Source organism: Coptis chinensis, chromosome 8, assembly GCF_015680905.1.
Source record: "Coptis chinensis isolate HL-2020 chromosome 8, ASM1568090v1, whole genome shotgun sequence".
In the NCBI taxonomy this organism is placed as follows: domain Eukaryota; kingdom Viridiplantae; phylum Streptophyta; class Magnoliopsida; order Ranunculales; family Ranunculaceae; genus Coptis; species Coptis chinensis.
Window position 1 is genome coordinate 70,618,626 of NC_141463.1, and position 19,853 is coordinate 70,638,478.

Here is a 19,853-nt window from a genome sequence, read left to right on the forward strand (position 1 = left end):
GGGTATATGAACATCAAAATACAAATTAGGCGATATTGGTTTGTTCCGTGGTATATGACATACTATATACCACTGTTTTACGAGACTAGTGGCTTTTGCTTGTACCGAAATTAGAAAAGTTTTTCTTACCGTGGCATATGCCTATTAGCCACTGTTATTAGAGAAACAGTGGTATATGCACTTTGACCTACCGTGGCTAATGAGCATTTATGTAGTAGTGTCTAATGAAATATTGGCTATTCCAATATTGTTAGCAGTTGATCCACCACTGACACCACCACTAACATCACTACTAGAAGTAGTTTTCTATTTTTTTGAACCACTTCTAGCTTGATAGTAGTGATTCCATTTTGGACTTAAAATTGAAACCCAATGACAATGCTCAAATTTAAATGGTTCATTTACAACAATTAAATAAATAGTACGAGCTCGTGATATTGTATTATCTGCATTAGTACCACTAGCAATCACTCTCGATTGTTGATCATAATAACCTTGAAATAAACTAATTGCATGTTGGATTTGGTGAAAATGAGCTTGAACCGATCCACCAGTTCGTGGTTGGCCTACATAACCAAGCTGTCCCATACGCTTGTTCAATTCTTCAGCAATTTTCAAAAAAAAAAAAAAAAAAAAAATATATATATATATATATATATATATATATATATATATATATATATATATATATTTTGCTCCATTCCAACAACTGCATCTTCTAAAATAAAAATCCAACTATGACATAAATTTTCATCTTCTACAACTGTGAATATTTTTAAACAACCTTGAACATATTTTGGCTATTTTCTTGGCTTTCGTTTTGGCTATTTCTACCTCCCCTATTTCCTCTACCTCTAGACCTTTGTGAAGAAATTTTGTTGAAGAATAAAAGAAGAAAGATCAGAGAAAGATGAGTGAATTGGTGAAAATTGAGTGAGGCACTAATGCAATATATATATGCTACAAGTCTAACGGATCTAAATATATCCATTGGGCCCAACAGTATAAAATCCAGTCGTTTTCATTTTTTATTAAAAAAAAATTGAAAAATTTCTAGACGGCAAAAGTTGACCCGTCCAACATCTGGATGGCTAAAGTTGTCACGTGCGAGTGGCTGCTAAATTTCTGAGTATTTGGTCTAGAATTTAACAATTGTTGAGATAGAAACAGGTGTTTGGCAGCGTATTGGTGAACGAAATTGTTAGAAAAATTGCTACCTGTCACATTGGCAATAAAAAATGGTAGCGCATTGATGATGCTCTAATAGTATAGAATTTACCAAAAATATATATATATAGTAGTATATAGTATGAGCAGCCCCCCTTGACTGACAATCCTATATCCGCCCTGTTTGTATGTAGTTCAATCTAGGGGTGTAAAACGGGCCAGCCAGATCCTCTTATGTAGTGAGGGGCGGGCATATGAAGGCCAATGCTAAAATTGTAAAGCCCTAACCCTCACCTCAACCCTCTCTCTAGAGAATTGAGGGCTGGGTTTGAGGGTCCAGCTAGAGAGCCGGGTTTGATTACTCTTTTAAACTCTTTATTTACAGTATAATCTTCCTAAATTGATACACGATAAATTAATTATCACATTTAATGTACTTAATTAATAATTTGGCTAAAGTTTGTAAGATAATAAAATTCAAAATTTCGTTCTTTGGTTCTATGTGCCAATGTATTCCATGAATCAATAAGAAGTGCATATGGGACCATATACTAAGGATCATATCACATCACTCTGATTTATATTTTATTATAGCTTATATATAGAGAAGTGACCCGGGTTCATATCCCAGCAATGGAACAATTTGTTATTTTAAACTAGATTTTTCATGTAACGTTGGAGGAGCCTACACAAAACACTAACTTATGTAAAACATAATTTTTATTTTGCTATTTATACAATGATTTTTTTAACAAAATATAAATAAAATTACATAGAGAAGTTGTGAGGGCCTTTGAGGGTCGGACTGAGCGCCGCCTTCATGCTTTCATATCTAGGCCCTTACCCTCTCCTCAAAACGTGAGGGTCAGGCCAGGTTGACCTCAAATTGCATGAGGGCTTAAATTTGAGGGCTTTTTCGACCCATGGGCCGGCCCAGCCAAGGCTTGAGAGCCTATTTTTATGCCCTTATATAAAGCATGTAAGTGGCCATAGCATAAATGGGGTAGCTTGTATTACATACTAGATGAGAGTAGCATTTACAGCCTGGGATAACACCTCAGCCTTCCATCCCTTTATTTTGTTGTGAATCTTATCAACTAAAAAATCGAAGTCCTCAAACTTTTTTTGTGACAACATAATGAGGATACCCATATATTTCTCTTTAGGATCATATCAAAGAATCACATTTTCCATAACCTCTTTAGGACCTCTTAAGTCTAATCACATTTTTTACTTGCATTTTTTACTTCAGTGTAAAAAATGGGGACCAAATTTAGTGCGAACTGTAGTGATATTACTTAAGTTGCATTAGTGATCTGGTGCCCTTCCCTTAGCTTTTATTTCCCGTTATAGTTAAAAAATAGTTGGTAGGAACAAAACTTATCCATTGGAGCTTCATGTTCTTTTCCTCTTCTGGTAAAATCCTTCATTGCAGACAGTGAGAGTTCAGAAGAGGAAGCACACAAGAATGGATCTTTATGAAATGGAAAATCATGTTGGGAGCAGAACTACAATAGCAAAGGCTCCCACTCAAGGGCCCTCATATATGCGGAAATAGCAAAGCACGCAGTTCAACAACAAATTGAACTGAATAAACTGCCTGAGCCCGATCAAATGGGAGATTACCCAGCAATTATAATCCCTGAGTAAGCATATGAAAAGGGATTAAATTACTGCAAGCACTGCTTAATTGGGCGTATCAATTTGTTCAAAGTGCCTATTGAAAAAGTTCGAGAGCTTGCAAAGGAGAAATGGAGCGTCTCTGGAGAGTGGAGAATCACTCTGATTAGAAAGGGCTATCTATTTATTCGATTCTCCAGCACTGTGGATCTCAACAAAATATGGTCGCACAGGACTTGGCACTTTGGGAATGCACTCCTTAGACTAAGCCCCTGGAGCCCATACTTTAACCCTGAAAGCCACAGCCCCTCTCACGCCCTTGTCTGGATTCGACTGCCAAGGTTGGGGCAAGAGTTCTGGGAGAAAGAATCATTATTGTCCATAGCAAGAGGGGTTGGATTTCTGATGTTCCTTGATGAGAAAACTTTAAGCAGGGAATATGGGTATTACGCCAACATCATGGTGGATGTGGATTTGTCAAAGCCAATACCTGATCAAATCTATGTGAGACAGTGAGAACCAAGAAAGTCCAATTCTGGCAAACAAGTAAGGTGGGAAAACTTCCCAAAATGTGTAACCACTGTAAGGCAGTTGGACGCCTTGTCACAGAATGCAGGAAGTTAACAAGTGCTATTTCTATGCAGAACAAGGAGAAAGAGGTGGTAGTAGACAATACTCCACCACCTCAAATAGAGGAAGGGATCAAGAAGAGAAAAAAGAAAAGGAACAGAAACAATACTAGGGAATGCAGTAAGCAATGGCAGCCTAAAGTAATGGAGCCTGGGTTGGTGGAGAAAAATAGTTTTGGTGTTTTAGCGGAAGAGGAAACAAATGGGGATGAAACAGAAAAAGGCACAGAGGAGGTTGTCGAAGTAATTGTTTTGGCTGAACAAGGACTTGAACCAATTGAGGCGAGCAACAGTGAGAAAAATGATAACACAGAGGAGGAAGTGGACTATGTAGATGCAGAACAAGGGGGAGAGGCCCTCGCAGAGGATTTAACAGAAGAAGATTATCAAATGGCAGCACATGAGAAAACACAATGTCAAGAACAGATAGTAGAGTATGAGAATGTTATTACACAAGGCCAGCAGGTGGAACATGAAAACCTTCAAGGCAAAGATGACTTCGAGGAACTATAAATGGTACTTCAAATGCTGGTACAAAGAGATAAGAAACAAGAAGCACAAAAAAAGAGCAAACAAATTGATTCCTCTCAAATGGCTAGATGGGCTGATGAGGCAGATGAGGAGGTAGAAACAATGCCAGAAGAAGCCCCTCCTCACAGAGGATACAAGCCTCAATGGCAATTACAAAGTTCAACACCACCGACCACCAGAGCCAAAACTGGTGTTGGGCCCTCAAATAAGTGATTTATCACTTTTTTGAATAAAGGTGAAACAGTTTCTCAATGAGGTGCCTATACTGGAACATAAGAGGAATTGGAAACCACAAGTCCCAATAGAGGTTAGTTAAGCTAGTGGAGAAGGAGAAACCCGACTTCATAGGCATTGCTGAGCCTAAGATATCTCCGCATGGTATCCCAGTTGGTTACCTGCAATCATTGGGAATGAGTACTACATTTCATTTTAACAAAAACAACAATAAAGTTCCTAATCTTAGTAATCTATGGCTTATATGGAGGAAAGAAATGCCCCCACCAGCAATGATTCACTGTTCAGGCCAACAAATAACAGTTGATATGCAGGGAAGTGTTATTACCATAGTTCATGCACATTCCTTATATACATATAGGCGTGCACTCTGGGAGGAATTGGCTATTTTGAACTCTCTCAGTAGACCTTGGCTGGTAGTGGGAGACTTTAATGCTTATCTTAGCATTACAGAAAAGAAAGGAGGACTAAGACCAACCAACGCTGCCATGGAGGACTTCAGAAACGCAATCCACTCAAATCTACTTATGGAAGCACCTGAAACTGGATTTAGATTTACTTGGTGGAATAAACAGGTGGGGAGGCTTAAGATTTTGGGGAAACTGGACAAAGCTTTCTTTAATGCAGAGTGGGCTAACACCTATGCAGGCTGGAACTACAAAGTGGGGCTAAGGCTCTTATCAGACCACTCGCCTCTTTTTGGAGGAGTTAAAAATGTACCAAGGCCACAGAATGTTCCTTTCCGATTCATGAAGGTAGTGGTAGACATTTGGAATGTAGGAATGGAAGGAAACTCAATTTTTGTTCTCAGGCAAAAACTGAAGCTACTAAAAGGGAAACTAAAGTCGTAGAACAAAATGGTGTTTGGTAACATCAAATACAAGTTAGAAGAGGAAACAAAGAAACTTGAGCAACTGCATGGTCTGTTTAAGAAAGATGGAGATAATGAAAGGATTACTATGGAAGTGATGGAACAGGAATCAATAGTGGAAGAACTTTTACAGCAAGAACAGAGCTTCTGGAAACAAAAGTCAAAAATTCATTGGAATGAAGATATGGATAGGAGTACTAAGTTCTTTCATGCGCTAGTAAATCTAAAAAAGAGCAAAAGTATGATCACTGAACTGAGAAACAATGAGGGCATCATGATGTGGAATCAGAAGGACATTGGAGACTACATGGTGAACCACTATAAAGAAAAATTAAGCAACGTGATTCATGATCAGGATGAGGAATTGATAAGTATGATGCCAAAAATGGTTGAGGATGAAAATAACATGATATGTTAGATGCCAGATAAAGAAGAGATAAGGAAAGTAGTGTTTGGACTTAAAAAAGACAGTTCTCCGGGACCAGACAGATTTAATGGATTCTTCTTCCAGCACTGTTGGGCTATTGTGGGGCACAACTTGACTATAACAGTCCTTTACTTCTTCAAATATGCAAGGCTGCCCAAGGGGTTCAATTCTAGCTTTCTAGTTCTAGTACAGAAAGAGAATGACGCACAACAACTCAACAAATATAGGCCGATATGCCTCTCGAACTTTGCCTTCAAAGTCATCATCAAAATCATGGCCACGAGGCTGGGGCCCAATGCAGAAAGGATAGTGTCAAAGGAACAGTACGGGTTCATTGCGCATAGAAATTCACATCAAGCAATTGCTCTAGCATCAGAACTTGTCAATGACCTCAAGATATCTAGACATGGGGGTAGCATATGTATCAAGCTTGACATAACTCAGGCGTTTGACACCATAGATTGGCAGTTTCTCTGGGCGGTTATGAGAAAACTTGGTTTTGGGAATATCGGGTTCAATGGGTGCAAGCAGCTATCTCAAGTAACTCTATGTCTATCATGTTGAATGGGGGGACAATCGGTTTCTTTAAAGCACAGAGAGGGCTGAGATAGGGGGATCCGTTGTCTCCTTTACTTTTTGCAATGGCAGAGGATTGTTTTAGTAGAGGCATACAAAATTTGGTACAGGAAAGAAAGCTGAAGCACATGATAATAAACTCAAAATATTATAGCTCTTCTCACCTCATGTTTGCTGATAACTTATTCCTTTTTTGTAATGCCAACTTGAGAGGTATTAAAAACCTTGGTAAGCTTCTTGACAATTATCAGGTAGCCTCGGGACAATTCTTTAACAAAGAGAAGTGTAAGATCTTTCTGAGCCCTATGACAGAAAGAAAGAAGACAAAGCTCATGGAAACTCTGAATATGAAAGAAAGAGCATTACTGGAGAGATATGTGGGAGTCCCACTCTTCATGGGAAAACCTACCAAAGCAGCTCTGGCTCCGCTAGTGGATAAAATAAGGAAGAAAGCTGCAGGATGGGTTGGACACATGCTCTCATTCCAAGGAAGGTTGGTGTTGGCAAAGCATGTACTTAATAACATCCCAGTGCACAATATGGCGATCTATAAGTGGCCACAGTCTGTCATAAAAGAAGGAGAGGCAATCATCAGGAACTTTATATGGACTGGGGATCCATCAACCAAGAAAACTACCACGGTTTCTTGGGAAAATACTTGCAAGCGAAAGGAGGAAGGGGGCAGGGTCTCAGGAGACTAAAGGATATCAATTTGGCAATGCTTATGAAGTTGGCATGGGCACTTTTAAATGAGGATTCGGATTGGGCAAATTTTATGAAGGCAAAGTACACCAACAGAGTCAAAGGTTGGACGGCGTACAAAACCTCCATAGTTTGGATAGGAATCAAATGGGCACTCAAAGAAATGGGACCACGTTAAGGATGGGTCATAGGGAAACTCCATAAACATTTGGAGGGACAACTGGTCCTTGACAAAGCCAATATGTGACCACTTCAAGGAAGAAAGAAAGGAGGTCCTCAGGTTCAAACACAAGCTTGCAAGCTGTATACAAGGCAACCAATGGATTTTTAACAACTCAATGTTACAAATCCTAGAAAGAGTAGGCATTGACGGCAACACACTGCAGCAGCCAAGGCCATCAATTGAAGACAGACGAGTATGGATTTCATCCCCTACGGGAAACTTCACAGTGGCCGGGGCTTATGAGGATATCATAGGCAAATCACAAAAGTAGAGATGGGCAAAATTCCTATGGAGCTCCCTTGCTTCACCGAAAGTTAAAGGTATAGGATGGAAGATATTTCATGGTGCAATGCATACTGATGATAGAATGAAAGGAAAAATAAGGATCAAGCTCGCCTCTAGATGCGGATTATGCAAGAGAAATGAAGAGACACAAACCCACTTGTTGTTTTAATAGATATAGCAGTGCGAGCTTGGACATACCTTGCCAATCTTTTTAGCCTGACAAGGATTCCTTGGGAAACAAACGATATTCTGCAGCAAAGTAAACATTTCAGTTCGTTGGTGCTGGACATGTGGAGAGCAGCAAGCATCACCTACTTAGTCAGCATATGGAAAAACAAGAATCAGGTAATCTATGATGAAAAGGCATCGAATGTCAAATTCATTTGTTAGGAAATCAGAAGAGAAATGGTTAGAGCCCATAGCAAATCGAAAGGGCACATGAACAACAACATCTAAGATATGATGCTCATGCAAAGACTGCGACTAAAGCACAAGCTCCGGGGATTGAAGAAAGTAATCGAATGTTATTGGTTACTACCACCAGAGAACATACTGAAAGTGAACACAGATGGTTGCTCAATTGGGAACCCAGGAAGATCAGGGTGGGGCAACACTTTTAGAGACAAAATAGGTAAAGTTTTGGGAGTAGCAGCAGGAGGGCTCGGAATCACAACAAATAACATGGCAGAGGCAGGCGCGATTTTGGAGGGCATTAAGAAGGCACTGGAGCTGGGATGGACATCCATCTGGGTAGAGATAGACTCGAAGGTGATGGCTTAAGCTTTTTAGCAGAACAAGGTTCACTAGTCAATGAAGGACACTTGGGAGCAGCTAAGGAGAGAGGCTACATGGATAAACATCACCCACACTTGGCAAGAAGTTAACTTTGCTGCAGATTGCATGTCAAAGTATGGTGTGACTCTACCTGCTGGTATACATAGGCGGTAGGATGTGAGGCCAGAGTTTTTGAGAGTGGAAAATCCTAATCTCACCTATTTTCGATTTGTTACTTAGAAAGATAAATGAATATTGGTGAGAAGCAACTATGCATGTATAGTTAGAAACATTTTGTAACTTCCTATTTTATTAATTAATCAATTACCTTTAAGCAAAAAAAAAAAGTATCTAAAATAAACATTCCTACTAAAAAACATGCTGGATTTATCAAAATTAATAAGCTAAATAGAAGCCTCAAAGTAATCATATATGAATGATAGATTTAAGATGTCCCCCATCCTCTAGATTGGTCATAGTAAACAAAATAAGATAATCTACATAGAGCAGATGAGTGATGGAAAAAGAAGATCTTTTAATCTTGATACCATGGACCTTCTCTTCCATCTCATCTTTCGCAATCATCCTATATAGACCTCAGACACAAGAATGAAAAGGTAGGGGGAAAGAGGATCCTCTTGTATGAGGCCTCTCTTAGGAGTAAAATTATTTAGGGGAGAACCATTAAATGCGCAATACTTGAAAAGAAACTTTTAATAAGCATTGAGAAATAAGATTCCTCCATTTTTTTATATTAAAACCTAACCTATCAAAAATATTATTCAAAAATGACCATTCAACTCTATCATATGTTTTAGCCATGTCCATTTTTAAAGCAACCCAACTATGTGTTTTGTTCTCATATTTTTCATGTTATGAAAAAGTTCATAAGCCAGACCAGTATTGTTGATAAACACCCAAAACTGTAATATAAACCCCGTAGAGACACTGCATTTTGGTTAATAATGTGTTTAATAAATGTAAATTAATTATATTTTCATGCTTTCATAGGTTTCGGCATTCAAACGACAAAATACAAGCAAAACTTGCATTTAAGCACAAAATACAATCGAATAAAGCTAGCTTGGTCTTGAAATCTTCCGTCTTAGCCGTTTAAAACTTAGAATTTTCAACAAAGCTCATGGACTCAAACTGGGTCAGAACAGGTCAATAGTGTAGAAAAGTTAACCAACTTCTGGAGCTCATATCTCTTCATTTGGAACTTCGAATTCAGCAAGTGACCTACATGCCCAGATGATTAGTGTGACATGCTCTATCTAATGCCATATTTTGCAAAAAGTCAAATTTTGGACCTCGCCACGAGTTGAGCACATGAAGCAAGTCGAGGGAACAAATATAAGCTCCTGAGCTAGCCAAAGGAGTCATTTTTAGGTCAAGACTTGGTCAAACTAGCCTAAAACAACTCGGAAATAAGAAGAAAGTTCAAATGGCAACAACTTCCGTCTTCTAACTTCGATTGAAGCATATGAACTGTTAAAATGATCAGCGCAGAAAACTCTACATAACAGTATATTGCTTTTGCAAAATGGACCCACAATTTGAATTCTGAGACAAAGACAAGCACATCACTATTTATTGAAGACAATGTACATATTTTAGATTTTTTTATTATTTAACTTTCTGTAAAGTCAAAATATGTAGTGTCAAATAGTATTGAATAGAGTCAAATAGTGATTACTATTCATTCAGGTAAAAAAGTTGAAATGTGATCGAATCTCAGTTGTTGGATAAATTTTTTGAGATTCAATCATGACCATCCATTCAACTATAAATAGAGGTATAGTTTTTCATTTTGTCAGCATTGAATGGTTAGCATTCAATCATAGGATAATTAGTTTACAACTTTTCTAGTGTAGTTTTAATTCCAGCACTTAGATAATGCATAATTTAATTTCTCAAATGTTTTTAATTTGTATTTTAATTCACCAGCATTGTACTTAAATGATTGTAGAAACTTTGCCCAAGTGGGGATCATCTCCGTTAAGGAGGGGGCATTGACTATTATAAATATAATGTTTAGGAATCGAGTAAGTTCGCCCAGAGATAGGGTTTGGAATCGGTTCCACACGCTAGTAACGCTCTGTAGAGATATATATTCGTTCTTAGGGATCAAAAGAGTCTAGTTTTCTCGAACGACTTGTCTATGAGTCGGTCAAGAGAATTAGACTCTCAATTGATACCAACTCTTTTAACGGAGATACGATTCACTTAGGCAAATTTTCTCTCTCCTAGATCAAATTCTATTTTCATTTTTTTTACCATTTTCTCACCAAATCTATTTTCACAAACATCACGTAATTGAATTAGTTATTATTTATAAATAAACTTTTGCAATTTTATTGAAATGTAAACGAATGACAAACCCGACTACTGTAATTATAGTCCGATCAATTGTCACCTATGTTTCTACCTTTGATGAAAGCCCCTTGGAAGGGGGAAACAATCTTATTTATATGACACTTTCACCTATTACCTAATATTTTAGAAATAATCTTGTAGGAAAAACTACAAAGACTAATAGGTCTAAAGTTTGAAGCAAGTTGAGGGTTATTTACCTTGGGAATTAAAGCAATAAAAGTCTCATCAAACTACCAATGATACTAGCATATTCCTTGTGATTCATAGGTTCACCATTATTAGTAAGTAATTTAACACTAGAATCAAATGAGAACAAATAGGCATGCAATCGAATTGAAGTACTTATACTTCTTCAACACTTTCTTAATAATATAGTGTGACTGATCCAACCATATGCACGCCATCAGATGATTTTGTAATTTTGATCTCCAAAATTACATCAAATTCACCTAAGTCCTTCATATCAAAGTTTGAAGAGAACATATTCTTGGTCTCTTTCACAACATGTAAATTAGACCCAAATATCAGTAGGTCATAAACATATAAACATATGATAACAAATATTTCATCAAAGTATTTATAATAATAAATACACTTGTCACTCTCATTTATTTTGAACCCATTGGTGATGATAAAGTTTTCAAACTTCTCATGCCACTATTTTGGTGCATGTTTCAAACCATAAAATGACTTAAGTAATTTGCATACCTTTTTACAACTACTTGGTTCCACAAAACTTGTTGGCTGGTCCATGTAAATATTTTCTTATAAATCTCCGTTTAGAAAGGTTGTCTTAAAATCCATTTGATGAACAATAAAATTATGAACAATAGCAACAAATAATAATACTTTAATAGATGTTATCATAGCAACAAATGAATGTGTCAAAGAAATCAAAGTTCTCTCTCTGTCTAAAACCCTTGATAACAAGCCTGGCCTTAAACTTTTCCACTGAACCATCAGTCTTAAATTTCCTTCTTAAAACCTATTTGTTTCCTATAGTCTTACAACCAGGAGAGAAATCAACAAGCTCCTAAGTTTTGTTATCCATGAGAGAGTCAAGCTCATTTTGAATGGCTTCTCTAAAAAAAAACTTAGAGTCAGAAGAGGCAAGAGCTTCTTCAATAGAGGAAGGATCTCCTTCCAAAGTAAACGTGACAAAGTTGGGTCCCAAATCCTTAGTGGCCCTAGCTCTCTTACTTTTTTTAGGTTCAGATCCCGTGTCTATGTCTCTATCATGCAATCTAGATACATTAATGTCAGAAACATCAGTATAATTAGGGGCCTTGGAGGAAGAGGCATCCTCAATATTTCTAGATAAATATGGAAATCTATCTTCAAGAAATTCTACATCAGATGATTAAATAATAACATTACTCTTCAAATATAGAAATATGTAGGCATTGCTACGTACTCTTAGCATAGCCTAGAAAGACACACTCAAAAGCCTTACTTTCAAGCTTTGAGATCTTGGGATCATGCATCTTTACAAAAGCCAGATATCCCCATATTCTGAAGTAACTCAAATTAGGCTTCTTGTTTTTCCATAGCTCACAAGGTGTAACATTTGTCTTAGAATTACTAATTCTATTCAGCACATAACATATAGTCAAAACAGTTTCACCCCACAGATTTGAGGGTGCTCCATAACTAAACAACATAGCAATAGTTAATTCCTTAAGTGTCCCGCTCAGCTACTCCATTCATTTCAGGTGAATAAGGAACTATCGTCTAATGAATAATACCATGTGATTGTAAGAAAATATTAAAATTAGCAGATCTAGAACCATATTCAATACCTCTATCACTTTGAATTACTTTAATATTTCTATCATGCTGATTTTGAACCTCAGGAACGTAAACTTTTAAAGCATCAAAAGTATCACTTTTATTCTTCAGCAAATAAACATATGCATATTTCGAGCAATCATCAATGAAGGTAATAAAATATTTTTTACCACTTCTAGTCAAAACACCTTCAAGTTCACAAATATCAGTATTTACCAAGTCCAACAGATTTGTACTTCTCTCAACTGATTTGCGAGGCTTCTTCATGATTTTGGCCTTGGTGCAAGATTCACAGTAGGAATTAAACTCTGGCATGCTCATGTACTTAACATATTCTCAATTAATATGACATAAGCTATCATGCCAAACATTAACAGAACAAAAAATCATGTAAGTAATGTATACGATTATAAAGATCAACAACATCCAATTTGGTCTATACACCTTACCACCTTGGATCGAAATTGGCTCAGCCAAACATTGGCTCATACCATAGCCAAGCTAGGGCCCACACATGGTACCCTCACATATCTCTCACCTAAGCCTGATACTATCCCAACCTTATCCATCACTGGGCCTAATCCACAAGAACCTCATTTATGGCCTGGTGTGAGATTATCTAACTTCAATATATCCTTATATGCATATCCCTTACAAACAAAGACACCAAACTTGGTGATAACATATATATGTACAAAAGAGAAATTAATCTCAAACAGTTATATCTACTAAATGCCTGCAAAAACTAGATAAACAATTATATTTACTATCAATGATAATCAACATCTAATGCCACAACATATTGACTAGATAAATAACTAGAACATATAATTTGAGGTTTTAATTTTTTAAATTAAAATCATAGCATGTAATTCAAAGTTTTTAATCATCTCACAATATAAAGCAAAGACTTTTAGAGATTTGGTAAGGAGTACGATACCTATCCGATTAAAAAATCGGATTGTCACATGTTTTATTTTATTTTATTATTATTTTTAAACGTAACTAAAAAAGAACTGTAAACAAAAACCAACTCAGAACGAATTAAGCTTCAAGCCATACACCGTTGGAAACATTACTGAGTTAGTTTTATAACACAAAAAACAGTTCGTAAATCCGACCACCGAGCATAAAATTATAGTAGTTTTCGTCAAAAGTGTCATCTAGTCTAAATTTCGAACTATTTTTCTTTTCAATAATCTCCGAATTTCGAAAACAGATGTTGTTCACAAGTGAAATCAAATTCCAATTAAAGTTTCAATATAGTAGTAATAATAACATCAATACAATATCTTGAGCATGTGATCTATATCTTAATATTAAAACTTCCACAAAGGATATTTTTCGATTGAGTTAGCTCTATTAAAATTCTACGTAATCTCTTATTAAAATGAGAATTCATTTTCTATTGAAAAAAAAGAAATTTTAACACTTCTAATTAAAATGAGAATCTTTAACCTATTAAAACGGGAATTTCTCTTCTATTGAAAAGGAAAAGTCTAGCATTTCTAATTAAAATGGGAATATGTACTTCTATTAAAACAGGAATCCCACATCGTCAACTATTAAAATGGGATCTCTCCCCCAATTAAAAAACAGATTTTTAAAACTTAATTAAAATAATTTGTTAGGAAATTAAAATGAGTTAGCAACTAAAATGGAAATCCTTTCCCCAAATTAAAACGATTTATTAGAAATTTTCTATATGTATAATTATTATCATTAAGCAAGTTTTCAAAAGAGCCGCTGCATATGCACGAACCTACATTAATTCTAGTTCTAAACATATAACATATATAACATGTAAGTTATAGTCAAAGGCATATACTGAAGTTGTTTTTCTCAACTCAAGACCATCGTCTACGATGTTCTTGAATGAACCAAGATCAACAATCCTTATTAGCACGTAAGAAAGAACACATGTCATAGACGATGTGTTCATGTGTTCATAGACGATGAACACATGTCATGGTATACAAACACCTATACAACAAGATGGTTAGTGAAAGCGTGTGTCAAACATGTTGGCTAATATTCTTTCTTTATCTTGAAGTTCTACTTTCAATTTTGAGATAAAAAACTGAGAGCTTAATAAACTTATGAATTGTCAAACCACAATATTTGGTGGTCTTTACAACCTAGTGGCAATCTACTTACTGATTATATATATAATGTCGTAATTCAATGGTGAAGATACCTATTGTTTCGATACTAAAAATCATGATCGATATTAATCCGGCATACCAATTAAATCACAGTATTATTGTCAGCTTTAGCTCCGACATAACAATTGTTAGTATATATTAGAGCGATATAGACAACAACAATACACTACAATAATACCGTAATAATAATGTAATCACTTACCTCGTAGTCGCTTACCCAAAAACAAAAACAAGGAAACAAACCTTAACCTCTCTTCGTATTTAATGTTATACAACCTTAAAATTCTTGGAAATCAATAGTTGCAACAAGAACAAATTGTGAATACAAAAACGCTAAAACATTGATCGGTACGCTCTCTTTAAGGTTGTTTCACGTATGTTCTTCTTTGTGTAGATAAACCACGCCAACCCCCAGGATACAACAACCACTATCAATCAATCTTCGATACTAACTGCACTTAAACAAAGAAAAAAAAAGACGAACGCGAAACTTATTGCCCATACAGAAAATAGGTTTTCTCTGATATTTGAGATCTAAATTTTGGCTGCTCAATGAGAGGTTTTTATAGAGTACAAAACTTGGAGAACAAGAGTCCGACTCAAACCCTAGTTGATCCTATTTTATTGGGTTAATTGATACAGTTACGCGTTTAGAAAAGAGTCTATAATATTCAGTAGTATCCAAGTCCAAAACGGAATCTTTTGTGTTAAGAGAGGGCTTTCCAAAATATTTTTTAACATAATAAAGAGTGTGTGGTAAAATAAATAAAAAGAATAGTTATATACGCTACAGCTTATCAAAATCGTATAGGTTAAATGTCATATTCCAAGTTTTGAGCAATCAAACATTCAATGAAAAATGCACATTTGCGACTAATATCTAATCACTCAAGACCTATGGTGTGAACTGTGAACTCCATGTCTGGCTAAACATAATCAAAACATTTGAAACTACAAAAGTAATTTCATAACCAACTCAATCTAACATCAACAACCAACTTCCAATAAATATCAATAAAAACTTTACCTCCATTATCTAAATAATCCAGTACATATTCTCAAACATTATAATTTGTACTCCAAATTGTACAACATTCCAAAAGTAATAATACGGGAAACTAAAAACAAATATGACTCCAAGGCTAAATGCTAGCTTCCAAGTCCCACGTCTCACTTAACTATTTTCCACCAACTACACTACCAAGAACGCATCCCCGTTGCAAAACAATAGCAAACATGTAGTCAACAAATTGAATTTACTAGTGTGAGTAGTGATCAGTCTCCAAATATGCATTTTTATCCTCTTATAATGCTTCAATTTAGTCAAATTATATGATCAATAATGTAGAAAACTCATGTTCTTATTGCCTTTTCAGGATACAATCCTATTCTGGACCAAATACCTCAAAAGACGTGTTCTAGAGCCAAAAAGAGCCTAAAAGGGACCTTATGCTAATTCGAAAGCTAATATAAGATTTCTAGACAATTTTCATCATAGAAAAGAAAACAAGACTTTGTCATTAAATATGTTGAAAAGAAAAGAAAAGAAAACTATAAACAACCTAAATATGCAAAATTATTTTTGCAAAAGGTTTTAACCACCCCCAAACAGAAGGATGCTTTGTCATCAAAGTGTCAAGAGATGAAAAAAGAAAATACCTGAGAATCTTGAGCAAAAATTCAGCTAACACTGCGGCAAAAAGTAAGTCATACACAATATACAACATGCCAAAAGAAAGTTGAAAATATCACACCAATCAAAGAAAACAAACAAATATATACAATCAAATATCACACAATAGGAAAGGGAGAGTACGCCAAATAAGACATGTGGTTTTGTCTAAACACTTGTATGTGACACGTACGTGAAAAGTTTAATTTTTGCAAGATGGGTTTTTTAACGTCAGATTTCCTAGACGAAGATCGAGGCTTTGTAATGAGGTAGAATATATGGAAGAAGGTTTCACAGGGTAGTTAGACCAACACTTATATTCTGAATTGATGGCGCAAATCTCAATAGTGAAAGTTGTTTGGAGCTTACAGAGTAGTGCGCGCGACAGAGTTTATGCACAACCTAGTAGCGCGCGACCGTATTTGAGCAGAATAAGTTCATTTTGCTTTGCTTTTGTGAGTTTTTGATTTGTTTGGTTTTTAATGGGTTTTCTAAATTTTTTTGCTTTTTATGATAAGACAAAAATACAAGTAATATACATAGAAAATTTCTTAAATTAATACGTAACACGTACAATTTATGAGAATTTATTAAACATACCACACGTATTTACAAAAAATAACAAAGAGAAGGGAGAAACAGAAGTTACATAGATCTAGATATTTGTTATAACTGGATGCCACATCAACAACATGATAATGATAAAAACCGTCAACCAGAAGACCATAATTGCATCGTCAATATCCTGCATTTATAACTTCTCTAATTTATCCATGAAACCGAAGTAAGATGAGAATATGGAGATATTAAATGGTGGAGAGGGTGAGAATATGAGATTAGGAGGGGAGAAGATGAGGTGAGGGAATGGGGAAATGAAGAGCACAAATTTATAGGAAGAGAAGAGTGTCATTGGGATATGATCGTTGGACCTATTCGTTGGGCAGAGCCGTTGGAGCAGTCCGTTAGACTTGACCGTTATCAGACCGTTTGCATTTTACCATTAACAGATTAACGTTAGCAGACGGACATTTGTCAGGTTTTATTATATATATATATATATATACAATAGAATATTAACGTGTTAACATCACTGTTACGACTATATATCTCTTTTTCAATCGAGATGATCCTAGGCAACTTTCATGTCGGCTCATAAATGAACCCAATCCAACCAAACTGTGGCTTCACCTTTTTGTGTTAGGGGCCTACTACTCAGGACAATACCGTCCTAGACCTTGCGAGGAGCACGGTGGACTACGCTACCCTTATTACATATGGTCTATAGCCTCAAACCGCCCTATAGAAGAATAAAAATTGCGTACCTCCAGGAGTTGGTCTGAGTGGAATCTATTGCCCGTGTCCCTAGTAGGTAACATATGAAGGCCCACACGAAATCATTTTGTGCGCAAAAATAGCGCAAAGGTGAATTGTAAAAGGCACGAGTATTTACATGTTGAGTCTTGTAGAGTCAGATCCTCAAGACTATTCCCATCCCATGGGAGAAACGTTGAGGCGGCAAGGTTGATCCCACTCTGTTGGTGTGAGGTAAGTGTACACCTTGTACTGGTAAGCATCTCCCACCTGTTGAAGACCGGGGTAGGAAGGTGTTTGACAATTCATACACCACCTCGTCTTTCACGCACGTCGTTTACGAGCAAAAGAACTACGACCATTACCTATCCGCGATGGGTGGGAGTTACACCAAATGATGGGCTGAATGTCGGAAGGAAGAGAGTAGAAAAAGGTAGAGAAGGAAGGAGGGGAAATTTTGGGTACCCATCGTGTACCAGAAAGAACGTTTACTCGATTATCAGAAGACATTTATACTCAGTTCTGAAATAGAGTTGACTTGGACTACAGTTCTGGCTCTTGCCACCACTCACTCCAAGATGATATTGAGAGAAGAAAAGAAAGGAGGGTCCGGGTACCAAAATGGTGTACTCCCTGTATATAAAAATAGAATGGAGTACACCGAAAAAAAATATGAGTCGTTTAAAGTTAGATTCTCAAGACTTTAATTAAATGGGTGGGGTTCTCATAAATCAACACACAACTTATCATATATCAACAACCGAAAAAGTTATGGGTCTGTCCAACTAACACGTTGTTCACCCCCAAACAGATTCAGACATCAAGATTCGTTACCTTGAGGTTTAGTAGGCCGAGAACCTAAACGAGCGTGCACTTTTGTTTTTCTCAAACAGGACGGTATTCGAGTAGATGACAATGAGAAAAATGATGCTTGTAAAGCACACCTAGGATGTAGAGTTTCAGAAAGAATGAGAAAGTGGGTTTAGCACTAAACTCTTTGAATAAGTGGGGCTCTACTGTTTCGAATTTGAAAAAGAAACGCTCCCGTGGTTCATTCATGGGGAGGACGTTCTTGCCAGAAGGATTGAAAAACTCATGAAGAATGGGAGAGGCGAGAAAGTTGAGTGCAAACTCAAGGTTCTGTTGAAAGGGTGGATGATGGGAAATCGTGGCGGTAGAAGGTGGGTTGGTTTCTACAGGTGGTAACTCATCATAGGCTCTTAAGAATTCAAAGTATTCATCATCCAACTTGTCTGGATTTACAGGATAATCTTTATCTACAAAAGTATGTGCATCCTTAAGGAAATCTTCAATATCCTCAGTAGTGAAGTCAACAAAGAAATTGTGATATTTGTCGTCCTCCGTAAGAAGAATGGGTACCAACGTTGGAGTTAAGACATCAACCGAACTGGTGATCATGTTGATCTCACTATCCATAGTTTGTGCTAGCAGTTTAAAAACATTTATTTCCATAGTGAGATTTCCAAAGGACATGGTCATGGAACCATCACGACAGTTGATGAGGGCGTTTGCAGTTGTAAGAAATGGACACCCTAGGATGATAGGAATGGAGTCATATGCAACTTTCATATCCAGAATGACAAAATCAATGGGATAGTAAAATCTTGGACCTTGACAATGACGTTTTAAATAATTTCTTTGGGATGCTTGATAGAGCAATCAACTAACTACAAGGTCATGGTTGTAGGTTTAAGCTCATGAAGACCTAACTGTTTGAATAAATAGTAGGGAGATTAAATTAACACTTGCTCTTAGGTCTAAAAGTGCAGTAGCTATGTACTTGTCTCCCAAAGTGCAAGAAACGGTGAGTCGTCTTGGGTCCTTGTACTTTATTGTACCATTGAACTCTGTCATGGAAGGAAATTATTCGGTGATCAATGCTTGTTGAGGAACATGTGTTTGTCTTTTGGTAGTGCACATATTCTTAAGAAACTTTACATGTCTGGGCAATTGTTTGAGAGCATCGAGAAACAGAAGGTTTATCGACAAATTCTTAAATGTTTCTCGAATTTTGTCAACATTTTCATTAGGTTTGTTATTTGCCAAACGTGTAGGAAACAATGCCTTTGGTCGGAATTTGGCATATGAATCAGCTTGTTCGTTTCCCATTGTTGTAGATGGTGATCGACTTGGTTGGAATTGGTGTTGCAAGCATAGGTTCAACATCAGAAGCAGGTAGATTAGGAGTTTCAATTACAGTTGGGTGATCATCTGGCATATGTATTTGATTGTCTACGGTTTTGCCAGATCGAAAAGTAGTGATTGTATTCACCTCACCCTGGGTTGGATTACTTGTACCTGGTGAAGTGTTGATTTCAAAGGTAGTGTTTGCGGGCTTGGGGTTTAGAACTGCTTGTCCAGGAAACACGCCTTTCTGACTCTTATCCTATGCTAAAAGTTGAAGAGATTACTGGATAGACGTAAGGATTTCAGATTGTTGGTTCATGTAAGCCAGGAAAGTCTCATTCGTCTTATCAA

General features: G+C 36.5%; 1 protein-coding gene across 1 annotated transcript; it reads left to right on the forward strand.

The window, feature by feature from the left end:
- The first annotated feature begins 4,438 nt into the window (after window positions 1–4,438).
- On the forward strand, window positions 4,439–5,032 carry LOC147482752 (uncharacterized). The gene has a single exon (XM_086579410.1). The coding sequence runs from the start codon at window positions 4,439–4,441 to the stop codon at window positions 5,030–5,032; it is 594 nt and encodes a 197-aa protein (XP_086435536.1).
- The last annotated feature ends 14,821 nt before the right edge of the window (window positions 5,033–19,853 follow it).

Coding starts and splice junctions, on each gene's coding strand:
- LOC147482752 (XM_086579410.1), top strand. CDS start 4,439: ATGCCCCCACCAGCAATGATTCACTGTTCAGGCCAACAAATAACAGTT.